Source organism: Struthio camelus, chromosome 4, assembly GCF_040807025.1.
Source record: "Struthio camelus isolate bStrCam1 chromosome 4, bStrCam1.hap1, whole genome shotgun sequence".
Taxonomy (NCBI): Eukaryota; Metazoa; Chordata; class Aves; order Struthioniformes; family Struthionidae; genus Struthio; species Struthio camelus.
Window position 1 is genome coordinate 41,393,332 of NC_090945.1, and position 19,507 is coordinate 41,412,838.

Here is a 19,507-nt window from a genome sequence, read left to right on the forward strand (position 1 = left end):
ACTTCAGTTGTCAAAAACATTTAATTAGCTCTGTAAAAAGCTGTCCTCTTAAGAGAAGGTTTGTAGTCTTTAGTTGCAATTTTTTAAAAGTATCTTCTGAATGTAAAGTTCTATTTTAATTTCAGTGTGAGAATGTTTTTCAAAATAGCATTAACTTTTAGTTATAACAGATCTTCAACTTCTGTCCAGTTTCTTTTTTTCTTTTTAAGGACAGCCAAATAACTTATTTTTTAGAAATCATTTTTTCGTGCACGACGTGGACTTTTCTTGGGTTCCAAAATGCCTCATACATGTTAGCATTATGGGACTAAATTTAGCTCTGCATTCGTCTTACCATCTTGCTTTTAAGAAATTGGAGTTACTTTGGGCAGGCAAGAATGGCATGATTTTCAAAATTAACTAGTGAATTAGTCAGTAATGTAGTCACTGGAGTTGTCACTGTTGGAAACTGATGATTTTGACAGAACGGTGTCATAAGCTGTATGTCTACTGATTCATCCTCGCTAATTTTCCCACTAGGCTCATTTGGTAAATGTTATTTTATAAAAGTAGTTAGAGCAACTGTTGAGAATGCATCATAGGGAATATTAAACACAACAAGACCACTCATAAAAATACTGCCATCGTTACTATGATTTTTGTGTATATGCCGGTAATGACCTTCTTTAGTCTGTTGAAGAAATTCTCAGCATTTGTTTCTCCTTTAAAAACACAAAGCGAGAATTATTTGAATATGGTGTAGATGCTGCTGTCCTGCTTTTCCTATTACCAAGACCCTGTTACAAACCTTGTGTTGTGCTGTGGGACAGAAATATTTAGGATTGTCACTGGCTGACCATTCGTAGCCTGGCCGTGTATAATGGTATGAAAGTAGCAGGTGCCGGCCACGTCTGGAGAGGCAGAGCTAGGGAAGATCACTCTACAAAAACACAAAGATTGTTTTGTTCAAGCGTTGTGTTACCTTCTCTGTGTTTAGGTGGTGACTTAGTGCACGGGTTTTTGGGGCGTAGGGGGTTGGTTGGTTTGTTTTGTTTGTTTTACCAGTTTGAAATACAGATGGATACAACAGGCTTTAGCGGCTGTGGTTGTCCCCTTTAGCGGCTGTGGTTGTCTCATGCAATGTTTTTAAAGTAGATGCGGATGCGCTACTTACTTCCAGAGTCTCTGAAACAAACCAGCCATATAAGGCATATGAAACTTGCTTTGTCAAGCCGTGGCTTAAAACTTTCTCATCAGAGGCTTAAATTTCCTTAAAACTCATGATAGCTGGGACTTAGCAACTGCTGTGGTATTAAATCAGGTTCTAAGAAAAAGCAGCTTTATCTGCTGTGACAGACAAATATCTGTGAGGTTTATTAAATGTCTGGTCTTAAAACTGAATCATTAAAGTGTATTTACCTTTAGGTGCTATACTAATGCCCTCAAGCTCTATGTGGACTACATTTTTGTTCATTTTAATGCAATTTTTGACAGATATTCTGTAAAGTCTATCATTGTTTTTTCAGCAGTGACTTCACATTGTTTCTGCACCTGGTAATTCTTACACTGTTTATCAATAAATAAAAGCCATAGCTATCCACCTTCAGCTGGAAAAAGAAAAAAAAATTCCTAGGTTACTTACTGATAGTAAAATTCAGGTAACGTTTTGATGCTTTGTATCGTTCCTCAAACTAAGTCTGCTTAAAGTTACATGTATTGCATTCGGAAAGATCTGAAAATACAGTGTTGGGGAGGGAGCAGAACCTGTTTTAAATGAACCGGTTTTTAATAAACATGATATTCAGCTACTATTCCCAGAAACTGTTCTTTAAAATAAGTCTGCTTTCCATACCTCCTAGACCTACTGATTAAAAAGCGTATGTTGAATCCTATATGCATATGGCTGATTCAAACCAATGTTGAACATTGTTCAAAACTTTGTTTTGGGGTTGATTAATGTGGCTGGTTGTTCTTAAAATGAAATTTAAAGAAAAAAGCATTATCAAAAGTACCAGATGAATTGAATGATTATCTATTAGGTTGTAACATTCATTTCTGTGTATTTAATTCAGAAATTGTAGCAGTGAAGAATACATTTGAATGTTTCAATTTTCATTAATTGTTTATATATGAATTTAGGCTACAGAAAGTGAGGCTGGTGATATGGATCTCAGTGGGTTGCCAGAGACAGCAGTGGATTCAGAGGATGATGATGATGAAGAAGACATTGAAAGGGCATCAGATCCTTTGATGAGTAGGGATATTGTTAGAGACTGCCTGGAGAAAGACCCAATAGACAGGACAGATGATGACATTGGTAAGTTAATACAATGTAGTAAAATACAATGAAACTTGTTTACCCTCACTAAAGAAGTGTACTTCTTGAGCTTGAGGTTCGTTTTAGTCCCAAGCTTTTGTAGTTGGTGTGTTTCGTGTTTGCTCTGTAAGCTTATTCATAAAACAGAGTGAATGAGTATATCTAAAGAAGGATTTGACTTTCACCCATAGCATGGGCATTTATTAGTGCTGGCCTGTTAGATCTTAGGATTAAACTTTTAATTGGTATTACGAAATATCAGGTAAAAATATAAAGTAAAAATCATTGCTTATTGGAAGTGGTTTTACAAAACCTTGCAAAATCAACATTGCTGTAAATTCTGAATGCTTATCTTTAATTTCTTGTTAATTATAAGTTACGATAATGTGTTTTTACCTTCACACATACATTGTGTTTAAAAAAAAAAAAAAAAGAACTCTCTAATATTGGAGTCGTAAAACCTTTACATAAGTGTATATTTACTAAAAGTAATTTGCTGTGTTAACATACAGTCTAACACATTGAAAGCAAAGCAATCCAGAACTAAAATTTTAGTTCTTACACTTTCTAACGTAATCTCTTTCACTGACTTCGTTTTAAAGCTATTTTTCTGTTTTGATGAAGTCTAAATAAAAAAATTTAGGAAGAAGGTGAGGTTAAATTGACTATTTTTATTAGGTACAACTAAATGCAAAGTATATCCTGCATTAAGGACTTACAAACCCTCAGCCGTAGGCACCTTTAAGACAGTAATTGTATTGTGTGTGGCCCATCCAAGGAGAGTTCTGTGAATGTGCATGTGACAATCGTGTACAACTTATTTTAAAGTCTAGATTCTGAAGGGATGGCTTTATCAATCAACTTGTTTGGTTTTATAAAAATTTTCTTCTTAATAACTGACTATATTTTAAATAAGCCTAACATAGTTTTAATTGAATTATTGCAGTGGATGGAGTATTACAATTTCATGGGCTGTATTCAAAGCTCTTGGCTGCATTGCAGCTCTTCCATTATGCTGACTTTTACTATGCAGGCCATCTATTGATGATATGACCAGGCAGTCTGTGCCTGCAAAATACCCAGTAAATACAACAGTCCACTGTACGTGATGTATTAGTATACAGAAATGATTGTGCAGCATTTTAACTCAAGTGGCCTCAGGCCTCTTTCTGTAGAACTGTCTTTGCTGTGCTTGGTTGTTTTGACATGTACGGCTCAGTGGGCTTTTTCTCCTTCAGAACAACTACTGGAATTTATGCATCAGTTGCCTGCTTTTGCCAACATGACAATGTCGGTGAGGAGAGAGCTCTGTGCTGTGATGGTGTTTGCAGTTGTGGAGAGAGCAGGAACTATTGTACTGAACGATGGGGAAGAGGTCGGTAGAACTTACTTTCAGCTCTCCTATTGTGCAGACATCCTAGACTCCACAGCATTAATGTCCTCTTTTGTTGCTTTAAAAAAAAAAAAAAAAGATAGAATTGAGCATGTAAATTAAGCCTCTCTTGTCTTGTGTTAGATTAAAACCTTTTGTTTAAGCACCTCGCAGCATTCCAAACACCTGCAATAAAAGCATAAGACGACATTCTTCATAATATGCACAGAAATGCTTCCTGCCTGTCGGAGCTGATTCTGAAAGCTTATTCTAGTGTTTTAAAACCTTCCATTTATTTTATACTATTTTATATAAGTTTATTTAACTTTTATGTTAAGAGTTTAAAGATTGTGATTTTCTTGAGCTGGAAAGGTTTACACATTTGAAGTAAACTAGCTTATAAATATTTTTACTAGCTCCTAGAAAAATGTGAGGATTGTATCTGTATAGTATGATATTAGAATGTTAAATGACTCAGTCTTCATATATCCTGCAACATTTAATTTATAGCTGGATTCCTGGTCAGTCATTTTGAATGGATCTGTGGAGGTGACGTATCCTGACGGAAGAACAGAGATACTGTGCATGGGAAACAGCTTTGGTGTTTCCCCTACCATGGAGAAGGAATATATGAAAGGAGTTATGAGAACCAAAGTGGATGACTGCCAGGTAGGGTGTTTGAGTATAATACATGCAAAATCACATACATATAGAAGTAATGTGGCTAAATGGCCAAATACAATTTTATTTAAAACTGAGTAAGTGTAAAATCTCCAATGCATAACCCTGCCAGTGTTTGAGAAACAGGGGTCCTGCTGTTTGTACTCACGATCTGGGAAATCTTATTCCCCTGACCCAGATAGGGACCACTTTGGGTAAAGAAGTTTGTCTACGTACTTTCTCCAGAAATGGAGGCCCAGCAGCTTGTTGCATAGATCATCTATTGCTTCAAATTTTCTCTTAGGAGGAACTCTAGGTCCATTAGCCTGCTATATGGGCTCTTTTACTGCTGCAAATAATAGCCTGGTTTAGTTTGCCCATCTAACTTCCAGTAAGTGCATAAATGATATCTGTTTGGAAAATGTTTTCCACGAAATCCAAAACGTAGGAAAATTTTTCAACTAGTGCTAGATGTTGGAAAATACAAAAGTTATGTAAATTAATTAGGAAGAATGCAGTTGAAAATATTGTCTCAATGAAGCTTCATGCCTTTGCCCCAAGTACATGATGATTAACAATCTACCAATCAAAAGAAACATATTATAATTTCTTTTCAGTTAATGATCCAAGTTTATATGAGAAGGCAGTTTAATCATCAGTATTTATCCAGGAAAAAAAGAGATAAAGGTATAAAACATTTAACAAGTTATAGAAGATTATTCATTGTGAATACAATCCAAAAGTTTTGTAAGTTGGAGTAGGTGGTCTTAATTATATTTGGATATTTTAAGTTCTAGGAATATTCTTAAGGTATTTATTCTTTCACTTATACTTTGCTGAGCCGATGGTAGCAGAAACTTTTCCTTCTGCATTATACTTTAATCTAAAAGTGATTTTTTCCCATATGCCAGCACTTATGTAAATGAATAAATATTAGTTTTCATAATGACTGACTTTATATATGATTGCTATGAAAAATGAAAAGTATCGGCAACAGCAGTGGGCACAAAAATCAAGAATAAGATTTTCCCTTCGTTCTTAGTTGCGCCTTTTAAATACCATATGGAAGCTAAAATGGTAGACAAAATATCAGATGGAATACTGACCTTCCTCTCCAGTGCAGTGGGAGATGAAAGCAACTAAACAGAAGTGCCTGGTAATGCTAAATCATTTTGCAGTGATGAATCTTGGTCTTTAAGTGCAAAATTGCAATGGCTTTACCATGATTGTGCATTCATCCGCTTACTACATTTGAACTGCTCGACAGACAAATATGGGCAACTGTAGCTTGAGAGACTTGCTTTATCTTTTGTAATAGCAGAGTACTTGCATCATAAGTCTAAACAGTTTTCTGAAGACTTTCTCTTTTAATACTGGTGCGTGATGATTCTTCCAGTTTGTTTGTATAGCCCAGCAAGATTATTGCCGCATCCTCAATCAAGTGGAAAAGAACATGCAGAAGGTAGAAGAGGAAGGGGAGATTGTGATGGTGAAGGAGCACAGGGAGCTTGATCGCACTGGAACAAGAAAAGGTCACATTGTCATCAAGGTAAAAGCAAAAGATGGAGAGGCTTGCAGAAGTCATGCATGCCCCATAGACATCTAGACTTGGCAAGTAAGGCCCAGGATTAACTGAGATACGTATTCAAAAGTATTAACGCTTTGAAGTAAAGGGTTAATATTCGTAGTTTTTCTGTTCAGAATTACAGACATTGATCATTAGATGACTTCTGTATAACTTAATTACAGAAATTTATTAAATTTCTTATCACGAAGGTTAAGCTTAAAGTTTGCTTAGTTCATCGGTCAATAGATGTCCTTATTAATCTTTCTGGTTTAATGTATCTTAAGTATGTTACCAGATAGCAAATTTGCTTTTACTTAAAATATATTTTAATATGTTACCAGATAGCAAATTTGCTTTTACTTAAAATATATTTTAATATGTTACCAGATAGCAAATTTGCTTTTACTTAAAATATATTTTAATATGTTACCAGATAGCAAATTTGCTTTTACTTAAAATATATTTTAATAAAGAAAGCCTTATGTGTTACAGGGAACAGCTGAAAGGTTAACAATGCATCTGGTGGAAGAACACTCTGTGGTAGATCCAACGTTTATAGAAGACTTCCTGTTGACATATCGAACCTTTCTTTCCAGCCCAATGGAAGTGGGCAAGAAGTTGTTGGAGTGGTTCAATGACCCCAGCCTCAGGGATAAGGTTAAAATCCCCTAAATTATATAACTGTTATCATTTGCATTGAAATATATGTTAGTAAGAATAAAATCAGAATGATTACTATATTTTCAAGAGAGTGACTATAGCTGAATAAGACATGAATAACAGTTGATGACAAACTTTAATAACAGAATATACGGATAAAAATCTTTCTTTAAGCGTACTTTATTTCAAATACTAACGTGTTCAGGGCAGTTGTTTTATCTTGTTGCATTTTTACAACATAAATTAGTTGCTTGTAAGTATAGCAAAAGTTTTTTTTCCCAATAACTAGTGTTTCTATTTAATATTATTCAATAGAATTCTATTTTGCCTTAAAACTTGAGCTTATAACAGAGTTCTTTATTTTCCTTACATAATACTAGTTAACCTAACTTGACAATCACTTTGTGATGACTTCTCTTTATATAACGATATTAGAAATTATAGCCATTGTAAAGAATTTATTGAGCCTTTTTCTTGTTGAGCCTTACACAGCATTAACATAACTCAAACACAAAAAGCAATTAAGCACCCCTTACCCCAAACAAAACTGCCATGATGGGAGAATAAGGCCTTGTATATTCAGTTTAGGCACACTGGTAGCACTGTCTGTTGAGGCTATTCAGTGCTTCACACTGCAGTGCTTTATTTTCAATTATATACAACTTTGTCAAATGTAAACCGTGAGTAAAAAGTCTCTAGATGTTTTTTTAAAATTTGAAATTAAATGGATTGTATCAATGACGTTAAAGAGAAGTTTCATTTTCAACATTTATTTAAATATGGGGCTCTCCTGCTAGAAGTGCTAGTATATCTGTGCCTTGCAGCAAGCACCTTACTTTTGGCAGAGAGGATGAGCTTCGCTTCAGGGAAGCGCTAGCTGCTGTTCCCGTGAAGATCTGACTGTGCTATAAACATTGGAAAGTTGCAACTAGTATTGTTTAGCATAGGCTTGTTAGAGCTTCAAAGCTGTAATACTGAAATTCATCTTTAGATTATTTTTCCTCTCTTCCCCCCCCATGGATATTCCCCTCAGTAGCTCCCATAAGCACGAGCCCCAAAAGCCGCAAAGCACGAGCAAGCATTGTCTACAGTGAGGCACATAATTGTTAGTAGCAGGTCTAAAACACAACAACTCTTTGTTGTTTCAATAACCAACCCTTTCTGACATGAAGTATTGCTGACAAAAAGGCTGCTTGATTCAAGGGTGAGAAAGGCACAAGTCAGAAGCAGGTGGGGAACCAGGAGTCTGGAAGATTTTGGCTGTTTTTTGTTGGGGGCTGTTAAAGAGTGAGGAGGGGGAAATAGATGAGTAAAATTGTTTCTGAGAAGGAGCAGTAGTAATCAGACTGGGACATGTGAGATCTAACCTTACGGTTTGCCTAACGCTAGGGTACTTGGCTTTGCACATTTAATCTTTTAGCGTTGTTCCTGTGTGTGGTATAAGTAATGGCATTCTTCTGGAAGTCAGTGTTCAGCCCTTTTCAATGCAGTGTGTGCTGGGTGCCGTAGTAAGTCACAGCTGTGAAAGCAGCATTGCTTTTGAAACTATCACTGCAATGACTTAAAATACATTACAGGAGATGACTTGAAACTTCTCAAACATTTTTTAAAAAAAAAATCAGTGAATAACTTAAGTTTAAAGAGACATTTATCTGGGTCTGCCAATGTGATCCATATTAATGAAAATAACAGAGGTTTAACATTAAGGAAGGAAGTTTTGTCTTCAATTTTAAAGGTGGAAAAATCTCAAATGTGCCAGAAAGGTTACCACAGCCTACTTCACTGTCGCTAGGAGCTGCAGCACGTGTAGTGTGCAGTTACCTCCTTTTAGAAATCTAAACTCTCCAAGCAGTTCTAAAATAGCTGATTAGTTTGGTCATGAATTTTAGCAGTTGTTCTAAATTCACTTGCTTTACTTGATATATATGAACCTCCTTGGCAACTCTATAAAAACAATAGACCATACAGCTCCCATGAGGATGTCGGGGTTTATTTCAGGATGTTACAGCCTTAGATCTTCAGCACAAGAGGCAGAGGCTACAGGGGCTTTGGTGTTGGGCAGGTACAATGAGCTAGTAGCGGTTAACTTTGTACGATTAACGTTTGTATGAGATTTCGTTCTTAAACTCCAGCTCTTCAGATGTTTGGCCTACCTCTCCCTCCCCTGGCCAGACTTGCTTTCCCCGCGTAATGGAAGAAATTTAGCTGCGTTTTTGAGATAACTGAGTGTCACAACCGTTCTTGGTTGAAGACCCTTTTAAAAGTTGTATGAATCTATTTTCATTCTGAACATGAAACTTTTTTTATTTTGTTAGGATACGTGGTGCTGATTTGCCAGGTCAAATTGCATACTAAGATCAACTTTTATGGTGGAAACAAAAATTAAAAGAAGCAAAATGTGGTTCTTTTTCTGTGACCTTACCTTCAATAATACTAGTTGATAGTGTTCCTTCAGGTTTTTTCTTACCATTCTGTAAAGTGGTGCGTGAGATCCTTCTGAGCTTCATAGTCATAGCTGCTTGGAGGAGTAGAGGTGGAGAGAGAGAAACAAGGAAGAATAAATGGGAAGTTTTAATCTAAAGATGAGGATTAGGAATGCATGTATCCACTGTTTTAAGAGCTCTTTCCTGCTTCTCACAACCGCTCCTTTTTCCTGCCTCTGTAAACAGACAATAGTTCTTTTACACAGGAAGATGCCTAATGAAGTTAGTGGTGGCTTATCTAAAGTTGTGTAAGTTTGAAGAGTCAATATAAAACAATATAGGAAGCTTTTTGTGATCGTGTGCTACAAGCGTTAAGGATGGAAATGTACATATACAGGAAATTGTTAGTGTATGTCACAAGTGGATTAAAGTCGATGTTCTTTACCTGCATACTCCATTCCCTCCTCATAAACAAACTGGATCCAGCCAGTGTTAATTTTTGAACTCTTAGTTTTCTTAGTACAATTTTAAGTGATTTTAATACTTAATTTTGTTCTGTCCTCCTGGCACATTGTTAGGTATCAGTAACGTGAGCTTTGGACCCATAATATTTAGGTTTCCCAGCTGAAATTTACATAATCTCTAGTGAGCAGTATTTTTAAAGGACTCAGTAATAGTGCTGATGTGGTTGTTCCTGAAACATCTTTGTATTATTGATTGATTTTTCAGGTTACACGGGTAGTATTGTTGTGGGTGAACAATCACTTCAATGATTTTGAAGGAGACCCTGCTATGACTCGATTTCTGGAGGAATTTGAGAACAATTTGGAGAGAGAGGTAAGAATGAGGGTGGGGTTTTTTTTGATAATTTGGGATGGCAGGGAGTAATCAGGCTATCTTATATATAATTCATTATGCTTTTCTTTCTCTTGTAGAAAATGGGTGGACATTTGAGGCTGTTAAATATTGCTTGTGCTGCTAAAGCTAAACGAAGATTGATAACCTTAACAAAGCCATCTCGAGAAGCCCCTTTGCCTTTTATCTTGCTGGGAGGCTCAGAAAAGGGATTTGGAATCTTTGTTGACAGCGTAGATTTTGGTAGCAAAGCTACAGAAGCAGGCTTGAAACGTGGAGACCAGGTAGGTATTTTTAAAATACTTTTTTCTCCTCCTCTCCCCCCCCCCCCCCCCCCCTTGCTAAATAAAAATAACACTACCTGTTTGTATTTTTAGATACTGGAAGTGAACGGTCAAAACTTTGAAAACATTCAGCTATCAAAAGCCATGGAGATCCTTAGAAATAACACCCATCTGTCTATCACTGTGAAAACCAATTTATTTGGTAAGTTTGTGTGCACTTTTTGTTCCAGCTTTTGTTCTAACTTTAGATGGAGCCTTTGATTTTTGTACAGCTAACGTTTGGAAATAGTTTAAAATAATTGTATTTGAAACATTTCAGAGATGGGAAGAATAGGAAAAGAAGGACATTTGTAGGCCCTAAAATACATTGTATCAAAATTGCGGAGAAAAATTTGCCAGTAGGTCTTATGAAGTGACTTCATTCTCACAAGTGCATGTTTTAGGATGAAGAGGAGCTGCTGGGACCATTTAGCCTGAGCTCAAAAAGTATTTTTGTATAATATTTAGTACTTTCCCTGGAAAGAAGCTTCTTCTGGAATTTCAGGTTTTAGTGATATTAATTTTTTTCTGTATTTGTTCATACTTTTTCAGTGCAGCAAGATTAATAAAAGCTTTCGTGTCAGCCAGGTGAAAACAGTCAAACTACCTTCCAAATCCATTTTCTCTGTCCCTTTCTCTCTTCCCTCCTCCTCCCCCTGCCCCCACAACTTGATCTTTGCCACTGAATACTTGGATTGTTCATGTGATTTAGTGATACATTCCCAACGCATCTCTTTCAGGGTCAGGTTCTTCATCACAAGCAGGGAGGGTAGAATATTACTACAGAATGTCACTTCACTAAGCGATGATTAAATGTGCTTAGGTTATCTCCAGAAAATATTTGTCAAGTAGGTTTCCTAGGGAGCTTTTTATTATTTATTTGCAGAAAAGATTCTAATATTCTGCCATCCTAATAATTAAAAGACATTTCTTAGTATATGCTTGTTTTGCAGTATGTGCTTATTCCTTTATGTACAGGAGTAAGTTCTTTATAAATGTCTTTCACGCACTGGAGTTTTTTTGATATCGTGTTCTTTTAGTCTTTATCATTTAGTTTTAGTCTTTAGTCTAAACCTCATTCCTTGATTTCCTCATAAGGAATCATCATGTTTTCTAAGTTTTTTGTCTAGCAGCTCCTCTCCAACTATTGAAATCACACCATAACAGAGTGTCAGAACAGTTTCTTCCTATGTCTTGCATATGATGTTCCTTATCAACAGATCCCAAAAGGAGAGTAGCCTTTTTTAACAGCATCTCATTTATATCTGATCTGTCTGTGTAGCCCCTAGATTCTTTTCTACAGTAGAGCTATTTGCTCAGCTTATTTTCCTTCACATTTATTTCTCTCTCTCTTATTTGAAGCTATTTGAGTTCCTTGTAATTTGTTGTGTACCTCAGGAGATAAGGATGAGTATTTAAGACAACATGGAGTAAAACTTGCCCTAAATGCTCATCCTTAGCTGTTTGCCCTTGTTTCCACTTTTTCTACAATTCTTTTTAAGGATCAGTTTCATAGAAAAAGCCAGAGAGAATTATCTGTCTTTGCTTTTTGTTTTTCTCCATTTTCAAGATTGCTTTTGTGTATTTAACATAGACTTGTTCAGTAAGTGCCAGCTGGCTGCCGTTCGTTTATTTCTTAGTTTATCTTCTCAAGATCCCACCCAACTCATATTCCTTGGCTGATTGTCTTAATCCTCACTTTCTTTAAATGCTATCTTATTTTACAGTTGTTTTCATCTAAGGTGTTCCACTCCTAGTAAGGAGGAACTGTGGAGAATACCAAGTTTTCTCTCTTGCTAAAACAAAAAGCCTTTTCAGCACAGTTTCTTAACTTCAAGATCTTCGTTTAGTATTACAAATCAAGTCATCAGGTGACTTTCCCCATCTATGCTTGGGTACTGCAACTCTCATTCAGAACATCTCACTTACTCTCCACATCAGATTTTTTTGTGTGATGTATTTAAGTGTACCAACATTTTTGCCAAGTTAAAAACTGCAGTAGAAGATTGTCTCATTCACAAGTGGATCAGGTATTGCTACCTCAGGAATGACTCTTTGCTAGAGAGGAGAGGTAGACAGCTGGGAGCAGTAGCAGGTTTAGCCCTTTGACTGTGTTTTTAATTATGCCACAGCCAGTCTGTCAGCCTTCCAAGACTTCATGTTTTCTTGTACATCCGACAGTTGGGCACAGCAGCCTTGTCAAATATCCAAGATGTCTAACTGTTTTCACATGCTTTTCTTATGACCTTGTTACAATTTCCATTTCCCCTCTGACTTCTGACTTTTGTTCCTGTTGCTAATTATTTCTTGTCCATCTGTGAGCTTTTATTGCTAGTTTAAAACCTCCCTTCTCAGTTGTTAGTTTTCTCATTTCATTTTTGTTTAATGGGCTCTTTTTATGCATGCTACTATTCTGCAGAAACTTGTCCTTCAATTGAAAAATCAAAGTGCTTCTGTTGACATGATCCATACAACCATGTGATCATCCAGTATTTCTTTCCCAAGCTGGGCCAGTTTACCAATTTTATGATTTTTACTACCTGTGATGGATATTTTTTTAAAAAATTATTTAAAATCTTGTATCTAAATTCAGTTAATATTTGAATCAACAGAATGCGCCAAGCAGTTTTTTGTAATGACTGACATTTAAACCGGTCTGGTACACAGAGCTTTCTTTTTTTGTTCATCTGCTTTTCCCCTCTTTTTTTCTCTTGTGCAGTTTTTAAAGAACTTCTAACACGCTTGTCAGAGGAGAAGAGAAATGGTGCTCCCCATTTACCTAAAATTGGTGATATTAAAAAGGCAAGTCGTTATTCCATCCCAGACCTTGCTGTTGATGTGGAGCAGGTAATAGGATTAGAAAAAGTGAATAAGAAAAGTAAAGCCAACACAGTTGGGGGAAGAAACAAATTAAAGAAGATACTTGACAAGACTCGAATCAGTATCCTGCCTCAGAAACCATACAAGTGAGTCTTTTAATTTCCTGTTAAATATTTGCTTTGTGGTAAACTTTATTGATTTGTTATGTTACTTATGTTAGTTAATGCAAACACTTTTATATGTGCAAAAATATTTGCCTTTTCCTTCATCTAGTCTGTTAACTTGCTGATCTCAGAGTAGAAAATACTAGTCTGAATATTTGAAAAATCAGGCACCTAACATTAACAGCTGACATCACTCTGTGGACAGCTTTCAGTTCTTACAGATGCAGCAATGGCATAAGTAATCTTTACATCATTTACTGTTTTCTGTTAAGATGAATGTTACCTGGAAGTATCCCAGTCAAGTAATTTGAGGCTAGCTCAGCAAGCAGGTTTGCTTACACGTTCTGGTGGTCTGTAAGTATTTCTGCATACTGCCACATGAGAGACTGAGATTAAAATCCCCAATCAAATTTTAACTTGGGGTTCTTTGATAGGATTGAGAATTCTTATAGGAAAGCTAAATGGTATCTGATGGTATGGTGTCTCATACCTTTTATTCTGTAAACACATTTTACAAATAGATTTCTGCTTGAGCTTGGAACCTATAGAAGAAAAAATTTTAAAAAGTTTTATGGAAATCTGTTTCTTATTGAGGACAGCATCAATTGAATGAACATGAAAAGGAGAAAAAAGAATTGTTTCAGGTGGATGATTTGTAATTAGTATTTTCTCTTATTTTCCTTTTCTACATCCTATTGGAAAAATCTATTCTATGGGCAGTTTTGAAAAAAATTTCTGCTGTAAATCTAGGTTTTTTTCTTTTATTATTTAAAAAGAAATGTTTGCTTGGCTAATATTAGGTATTCCCACTAAAGAAAAATGAGTACTGTTCTGAAACTTCATTAGCAGTAAGATAAGTAGAATATTATTAGTGCAAAGGTTAAATATAAATTACTGTATCCAAATAATGGATCTTACTTAAAATGAAGCAAATAAGTTTCAGTAGCAGAGAATCTTTAAATTCTCATTTTATATTGTTTCTTTTAAATGTCCTCTCATGTCATGAGTCTTGCATATTTGTTCCTTTGAGGTCTGATGAGCCGTGTGTACTGTTGAGTGCGATTTCTTTTGCATTGTTTTCCATTGTTCACAGCTTTTGCATAAATTTGTTGTTTTCATTTTTTTCTTCTTTGATTCCTTTTGTTTTTGCACTTTTCATGTGCAGGGACCTTTTCTGGTAAGAGTCAGAAAAAACGTATACTTGACCTATTTTATTCTCCTTTTGCTAGCCTTACTTCCTAGCAATTTGTCTGCAAAGCCTATTGGCATTCAGTTGCTTGTGTCTGCATTGTTTCTGCATACGGATGTATGGCTGTAGACTTTCCTATGTTTGCTTTTTTCCCCCTCTTGCGCTGAAACTTCTGTCTTGACCTTCTTAATAATTAACAGTATTGCGTATATTAAAGGACTCCACCTATTTTCGTAAGCTCTTAAAAACAAGAAATTGAGGGATGAAAAAGTCAACTTACTCCTAATTAACAACTAACTGTGGTAGATAACTAAAGACTTCACTAGTCAAACTGCCAGCCTTGAGGTAAAACTGTCCACCCTCTGCTGAGTGCTGCAGAGGCTTCCAGCGTCTCTAGGATTGGTGTCCAAGTAAAACCAATCTTTAAACTAGAACGAGGTCACTCCTTAAATAGAGAGAACTTGTCTGCTTCGTGAGACATTAAACCAGTATTGAGGATGAATAGTTTTGAGCAGGGGATAATCTCTGCCCTCAGTCTTACCTTTTAGTCCAGTAACTTTCAGTAACCTCCTGAATTGACCGATCAGCACCATTTCCTGTAGGTTCCTGGGAAATCTTCTGTCCATCAGCTGTGACACTTGTCTTGAAGCGTGCTTCCAGCTACAGCCTCTCCTCAGGCTCTTTCCTTTTTGTACTTGTCAGCCCTCCCAGTCCAGCAGCTTGTCTGTAGTCTGTGGGCTTGGTTGCTCCTCTAAGGATTAAACATGGGCCCCGTCTTGACCTCTAGCGAAGTTTTGCCTGGTCTGTAGCAGAGCATCCCAGACAAAACAAATCCTTTCTCTCTCCTCTCTAGTTACAGCCCCTCAGTAGGATGTGTAGTATACTGTATTTTGAGAGCAGAAACATGTAGACGGTTCTGCTGTTCCATTATCCCTTCTGCCATGTTTGTTATCCAACAGGAAAATTATTATTTAATTAATTCTATCTATCTTCCTGCATGGCAAATGCAAGGCAAATATATTATGCCTTGGCTTTAAAGCCACCATCTCTTTTCTCTCACATAAAATATTTTATGCGGTAATGAGTGCAGCAGGCCTTCATGGAACCTGGGCTCTTCTAGTTTGCCATTTGTATCTGAAATTTCTAGGGTTCATTTCTTTCTGGCAAAACTTAAATCAACACCTCAGTGACTTCTGAATTTTAAAAATAGTGTAAGCTGAATATGACGATAAATACTTTCCAATTTGATATATGTGTGCTTACTGAGAAGCTAAGGGAACTTTAGAACCGTTACCTTGAAAAAAAGGAAGTTTGTTGATTGATCTACTTTACTGAAGCTACTTCAGGTATGATGCATAGAATAGGTATAACGAAACGTGACAGGATTATTTAACAGCGTGACAAACCCAAAAAGGAATGCATAATGTTATTGAAACAGCTCAGTATAACATTGGAGGGGGGGCATGTTTTTGTCATCTGGCTTGAATTTAAAGAAAATACTGGTGTTAGCACATCTGTGAAATGCACTATAGAGATGTTTATAACCACCAGGGCAGAAGGCATTGTGGCATTCTGGGGCTTTGGAGGTGGTGGTGGTGTGTTTTTTTGTTGTTGTTGGTTTTTTTTAACCTGTTTTCTTTGTGTGGGGGGGGAGTGGTTACTGCTTGAAAGACAGCAGATCAGTGGCTGGGAATGCTTTCTAGTTGTATCAAAAATATTTGCTTGTGGCTTAGCATAAAAGTATCGAGTGCTGAATCTACCCTCACTGCTTGTCACAGTCCTGGGCTTTATGTGGAAGTATAAAACTAAGGATGTTCAGGTCCAGCTTAACTCCTGTTTGCAGGAGAATCCTAGAACTGTTCTTTCTGGTGGACTTGGATTTTTCCCGAGATTTACACTTCATAAAATATTTTGGTAATGCAGGGTAGTCTAGCTCTTCAAAAGAAAACAACAACAAATAATGCCCTCCCAAACCCTATTCTAGTGGCGTTTCTTTCTAAAAAGCAGTTACTGTACTTTGAATGCACAGAGATATTGTTTTTCGTAGAGTACTGTTCAATACCTAGCACTTACAGAAGTGGTGCAAGAGTGTACTGGGTAAACCACAAAAAGATACTTTCTCTGTAACAAACCTACAAGGATAGCTGATCAGGCCCTCGATTACTTCTGTGCAGGTTTTGTATGAATGGATAGAAGACTATACAACAACTTAAAGTGCCAAAAATTAGAATTTGAGTGCTGTTTGTGTTGCTTTGTTTAACTTAGTGGCTTGACTTTCCAGAGTTGCAGCAGTTTGCAATGAAATTCAACTTCTAATTTATCCTTTGTTTACGTGTGTAGATACAGATGTGTTAGACAGCCTTTTAAAAAATTCCTTTGCCTATAATAGCTAAACTTTAAATTATTTCCATTTTCTATAATGGCTGCTCTTCAGCCTTTATATCTTCAGAGCATTTTTACTAAGGACTTTTGGCTATATCCTTCAGTGGCTAGTTCCTCAGCTATGTATCCCATACCAGTTGTTTTGCTTCGCTTGCTGATTATGAATTCAAAAGCAATGAGCTAATTAGTGCCCACTATTAGCTGATGATATCTCTCTGTCTCTGATCAATCTAGCTCTAGCTCCATGATTTAATAGACAAAATTATTCTCCTTTGTCACAGAGTGCTTTATCTGCAGCTGCCGTTCACTTTGGAGGGGATACCCGTATTCCCAGCTGAAGACACTTACCGTAGTCCTTCTGAGCTGCCCGGCCTCACTTCCATTTAGCTCAGTGTAGAGAAACTCTGAGGAGGTGATACAGGGTAGCAAGGCTAAAATGGGTGTTCTTAACAGTCCTCTTTCTGCACAAAGATGTTAGTATACAGCATAGCTGCAGTAACCCCCCCAAGTACAGCTTTATCTCCTATCCTGATAGCAGTGAAAGATTTGTGAAACTCAGATCTTGTGAACTGCACTGAGAGGCCTGCAGCATTCTCCAGAGTCTGAGTGACGCAGCAAGAATAAGGCACATGCCATCTTTTGGATAAAGATCTTAGCCACTGTAAAAATGTTCCAAAAATAACAAGCCTAGCAGCACCCCGGAGCTTAGTGGTGAACATGAGGATCACCTTGTCCGTGTGAACAGGCTGATCTGATCACTCTCAATGGATGTTTGGGATGGTAGTGACAAACGTAGACAGTAAGTACTGTTGTCTCAAGAATATTAACTTCTAAATAGTGATTACTGTACAAACTGACAAAAGTGTTTTAAAAAAAGAAAAGTGATATAAGTATCCCTGCATCCCTCTAGTAGAGCCAAACCTCAGAATGTTTGTAAGTCCTGATTTTCTTTTTTCGTTTTTGTCTTTCTGGACGCAGTGATATCGGAATTGGCCAGTCTCAGGATGACAGCATTGTAGGACTGAGGCAAACTAAGCACATTCCTCCGGCTCTGCCTGTCAGTGGAACCCTCTCATCCAGTAATCCAGACCTACTGCAGTCTCATCACCGCATCTTAGATTTCAATACTACTCCAGGTAAGGCTTTGTTGTTGTCCTTACTCTTTTTGACTTTTTGGAGGGGACTTTCGGGCTTTTCTTAGGACTTTACGTTGCTCCAGTATACTTTACCAGGATATATTAGACCTATATTTTTGAAGTATGTTCTATACAGAGCGCCTCTTACCTATATTTTTGAAGTATGTTCTATACAGAGCGCCTCTTACTGATGATTGAATACTTCTGAATAATTCACTGATAACTGAATACCTTTGGGCAACGAAAACTTATTTTGCTTAGTATTTTCTAATCTGCCCTGGTAGATCAGTCTTTAGAAGACTGGACTATTCTGAAATAGCACAGGACATCATGTGGTAAATGTGCTTACAGTACAGAGAACGGGCACTGGACTTGGACAGAGGACATGTCTTTTTTTCTGAACGGGCTTCTTGTATAATCTTGTATTGCATCTGTAAGCGGCAGTTTCAGAGGTCCCTATTAACACCTTGTCCCTGCAAAATTGTCTACAGCTGTAAACTGAAGCTTTGTATATAAGGTGACTTAAATATTTCCAAATGGGATTTTAAAAAATGAGCATATTTAACAGAGAGGCAAAAAGTATGAGGTGTGTGCATGTGAAAGAGAGAGAGAGAGAGAATATGCAAAAATTCTGTCTTATGTGAAGGGTTTAACTGCAGCTGCTGAAGGGGATGAGATTTGAGCTCTTATCTGGCTGTAGGAAGGTTCTCAGCATGAAACCTTCTCTGAGTTAAGTATCCAAATCTTTCATATTAAAACATCACAATTCTCCATGTTCTTTCAATCAAATATTAAGTTCAGAAAAGTGTAATAAACGAAAAATATAAATGAAAAAGAAACGGAATAATAAACGAAAAGTGAGGTGCATAATGATGTGATGTCATTAACAACTTTTCACTATCTTTACAGAAACTATTTTAAGTAACTAGTGCTCTTTTTTTCTTTTTTCTTTTTTTTTTTCTTTACTTAAAATTTGTCCAAACAGAGACAGCATATTTGTAAAGTAATTGTTAGGAATTTTCACTGGATGGGAAAGGGGGACTGAAATCAAAAACATACACCTTAAGGACTTTAGGAATGGTTATGCTGTAGACAGAAGACTTGAATTATACCATTTTATACCTTAAAAGCTGGAAAATGTTAAAGCTTGCAATTTTAATTTCTTTCATTACCTTGGACTAAATTAAAGGTGGAGATGGAGGCAGCTTGCAAGAAATTAGAATGCACTGGAGAAGAAAGAGAAAAGTAGTGGAGCTGCCATCCTTTGAGGCTTTGGGGAATATCCCTCAGGATGGAAAATAAAACAGCTTGCCGTTTTGGAAGGATAGTGTTTGAGGAGGAAATGAGATCGTCCATTCTTTAAGCTTGAAATCTGCAACGAGTCATTTTTGTTAGTCTTCTGGTTTGTGCAGGCTTTTTCAAATATATTTGTAAAGGTTTATTTCCAAATGTTCAAATACTCTGATACTTATTGTTGTGTACTGTCTTTGCTATTCTATTGAAAGTTGAATAATAGACTAATGGTGATGTGTCCATCACCAGTACGTTTTTCTCACACAAGCTTTACAAGGGGGCTATATTTTTATCCATAAAGCGTTGCTTGCTTCGGTTTGCCACTCCAGTTCCTTTTCTGAAAAGGAGTGAAGGAGATGGTTACATT

The 19,507-nt window shown here is 36.6% G+C and overlaps 1 protein-coding gene across 10 annotated transcripts in view; it reads left to right on the forward strand.

Moving 5' to 3' along the window:
- Window positions 1–19,507, forward strand: part of RAPGEF2 (Rap guanine nucleotide exchange factor 2) — a 191,945-nt gene that overhangs the window by 150,350 nt on the left and 22,088 nt on the right. For all 10 annotated transcript variants that reach the window (XM_068942402.1, XM_068942403.1, XM_068942405.1 and 7 more), the window contains 10 exons: window positions 2,119–2,296; window positions 3,535–3,671; window positions 4,179–4,337; window positions 5,725–5,877; window positions 6,388–6,552; window positions 9,708–9,815; window positions 9,914–10,117; window positions 10,211–10,319; window positions 12,876–13,122; window positions 17,690–17,847. In XM_068942402.1, coding sequence (XP_068798503.1) covers window positions 2,119–2,296; window positions 3,535–3,671; window positions 4,179–4,337; window positions 5,725–5,877; window positions 6,388–6,552; window positions 9,708–9,815; window positions 9,914–10,117; window positions 10,211–10,319; window positions 12,876–13,122; window positions 17,690–17,847 — 1,618 coding nt within the window. The remainder of the gene's footprint in view (window positions 1–2,118; window positions 2,297–3,534; window positions 3,672–4,178; window positions 4,338–5,724; window positions 5,878–6,387; window positions 6,553–9,707; window positions 9,816–9,913; window positions 10,118–10,210; window positions 10,320–12,875; window positions 13,123–17,689; window positions 17,848–19,507) is intronic.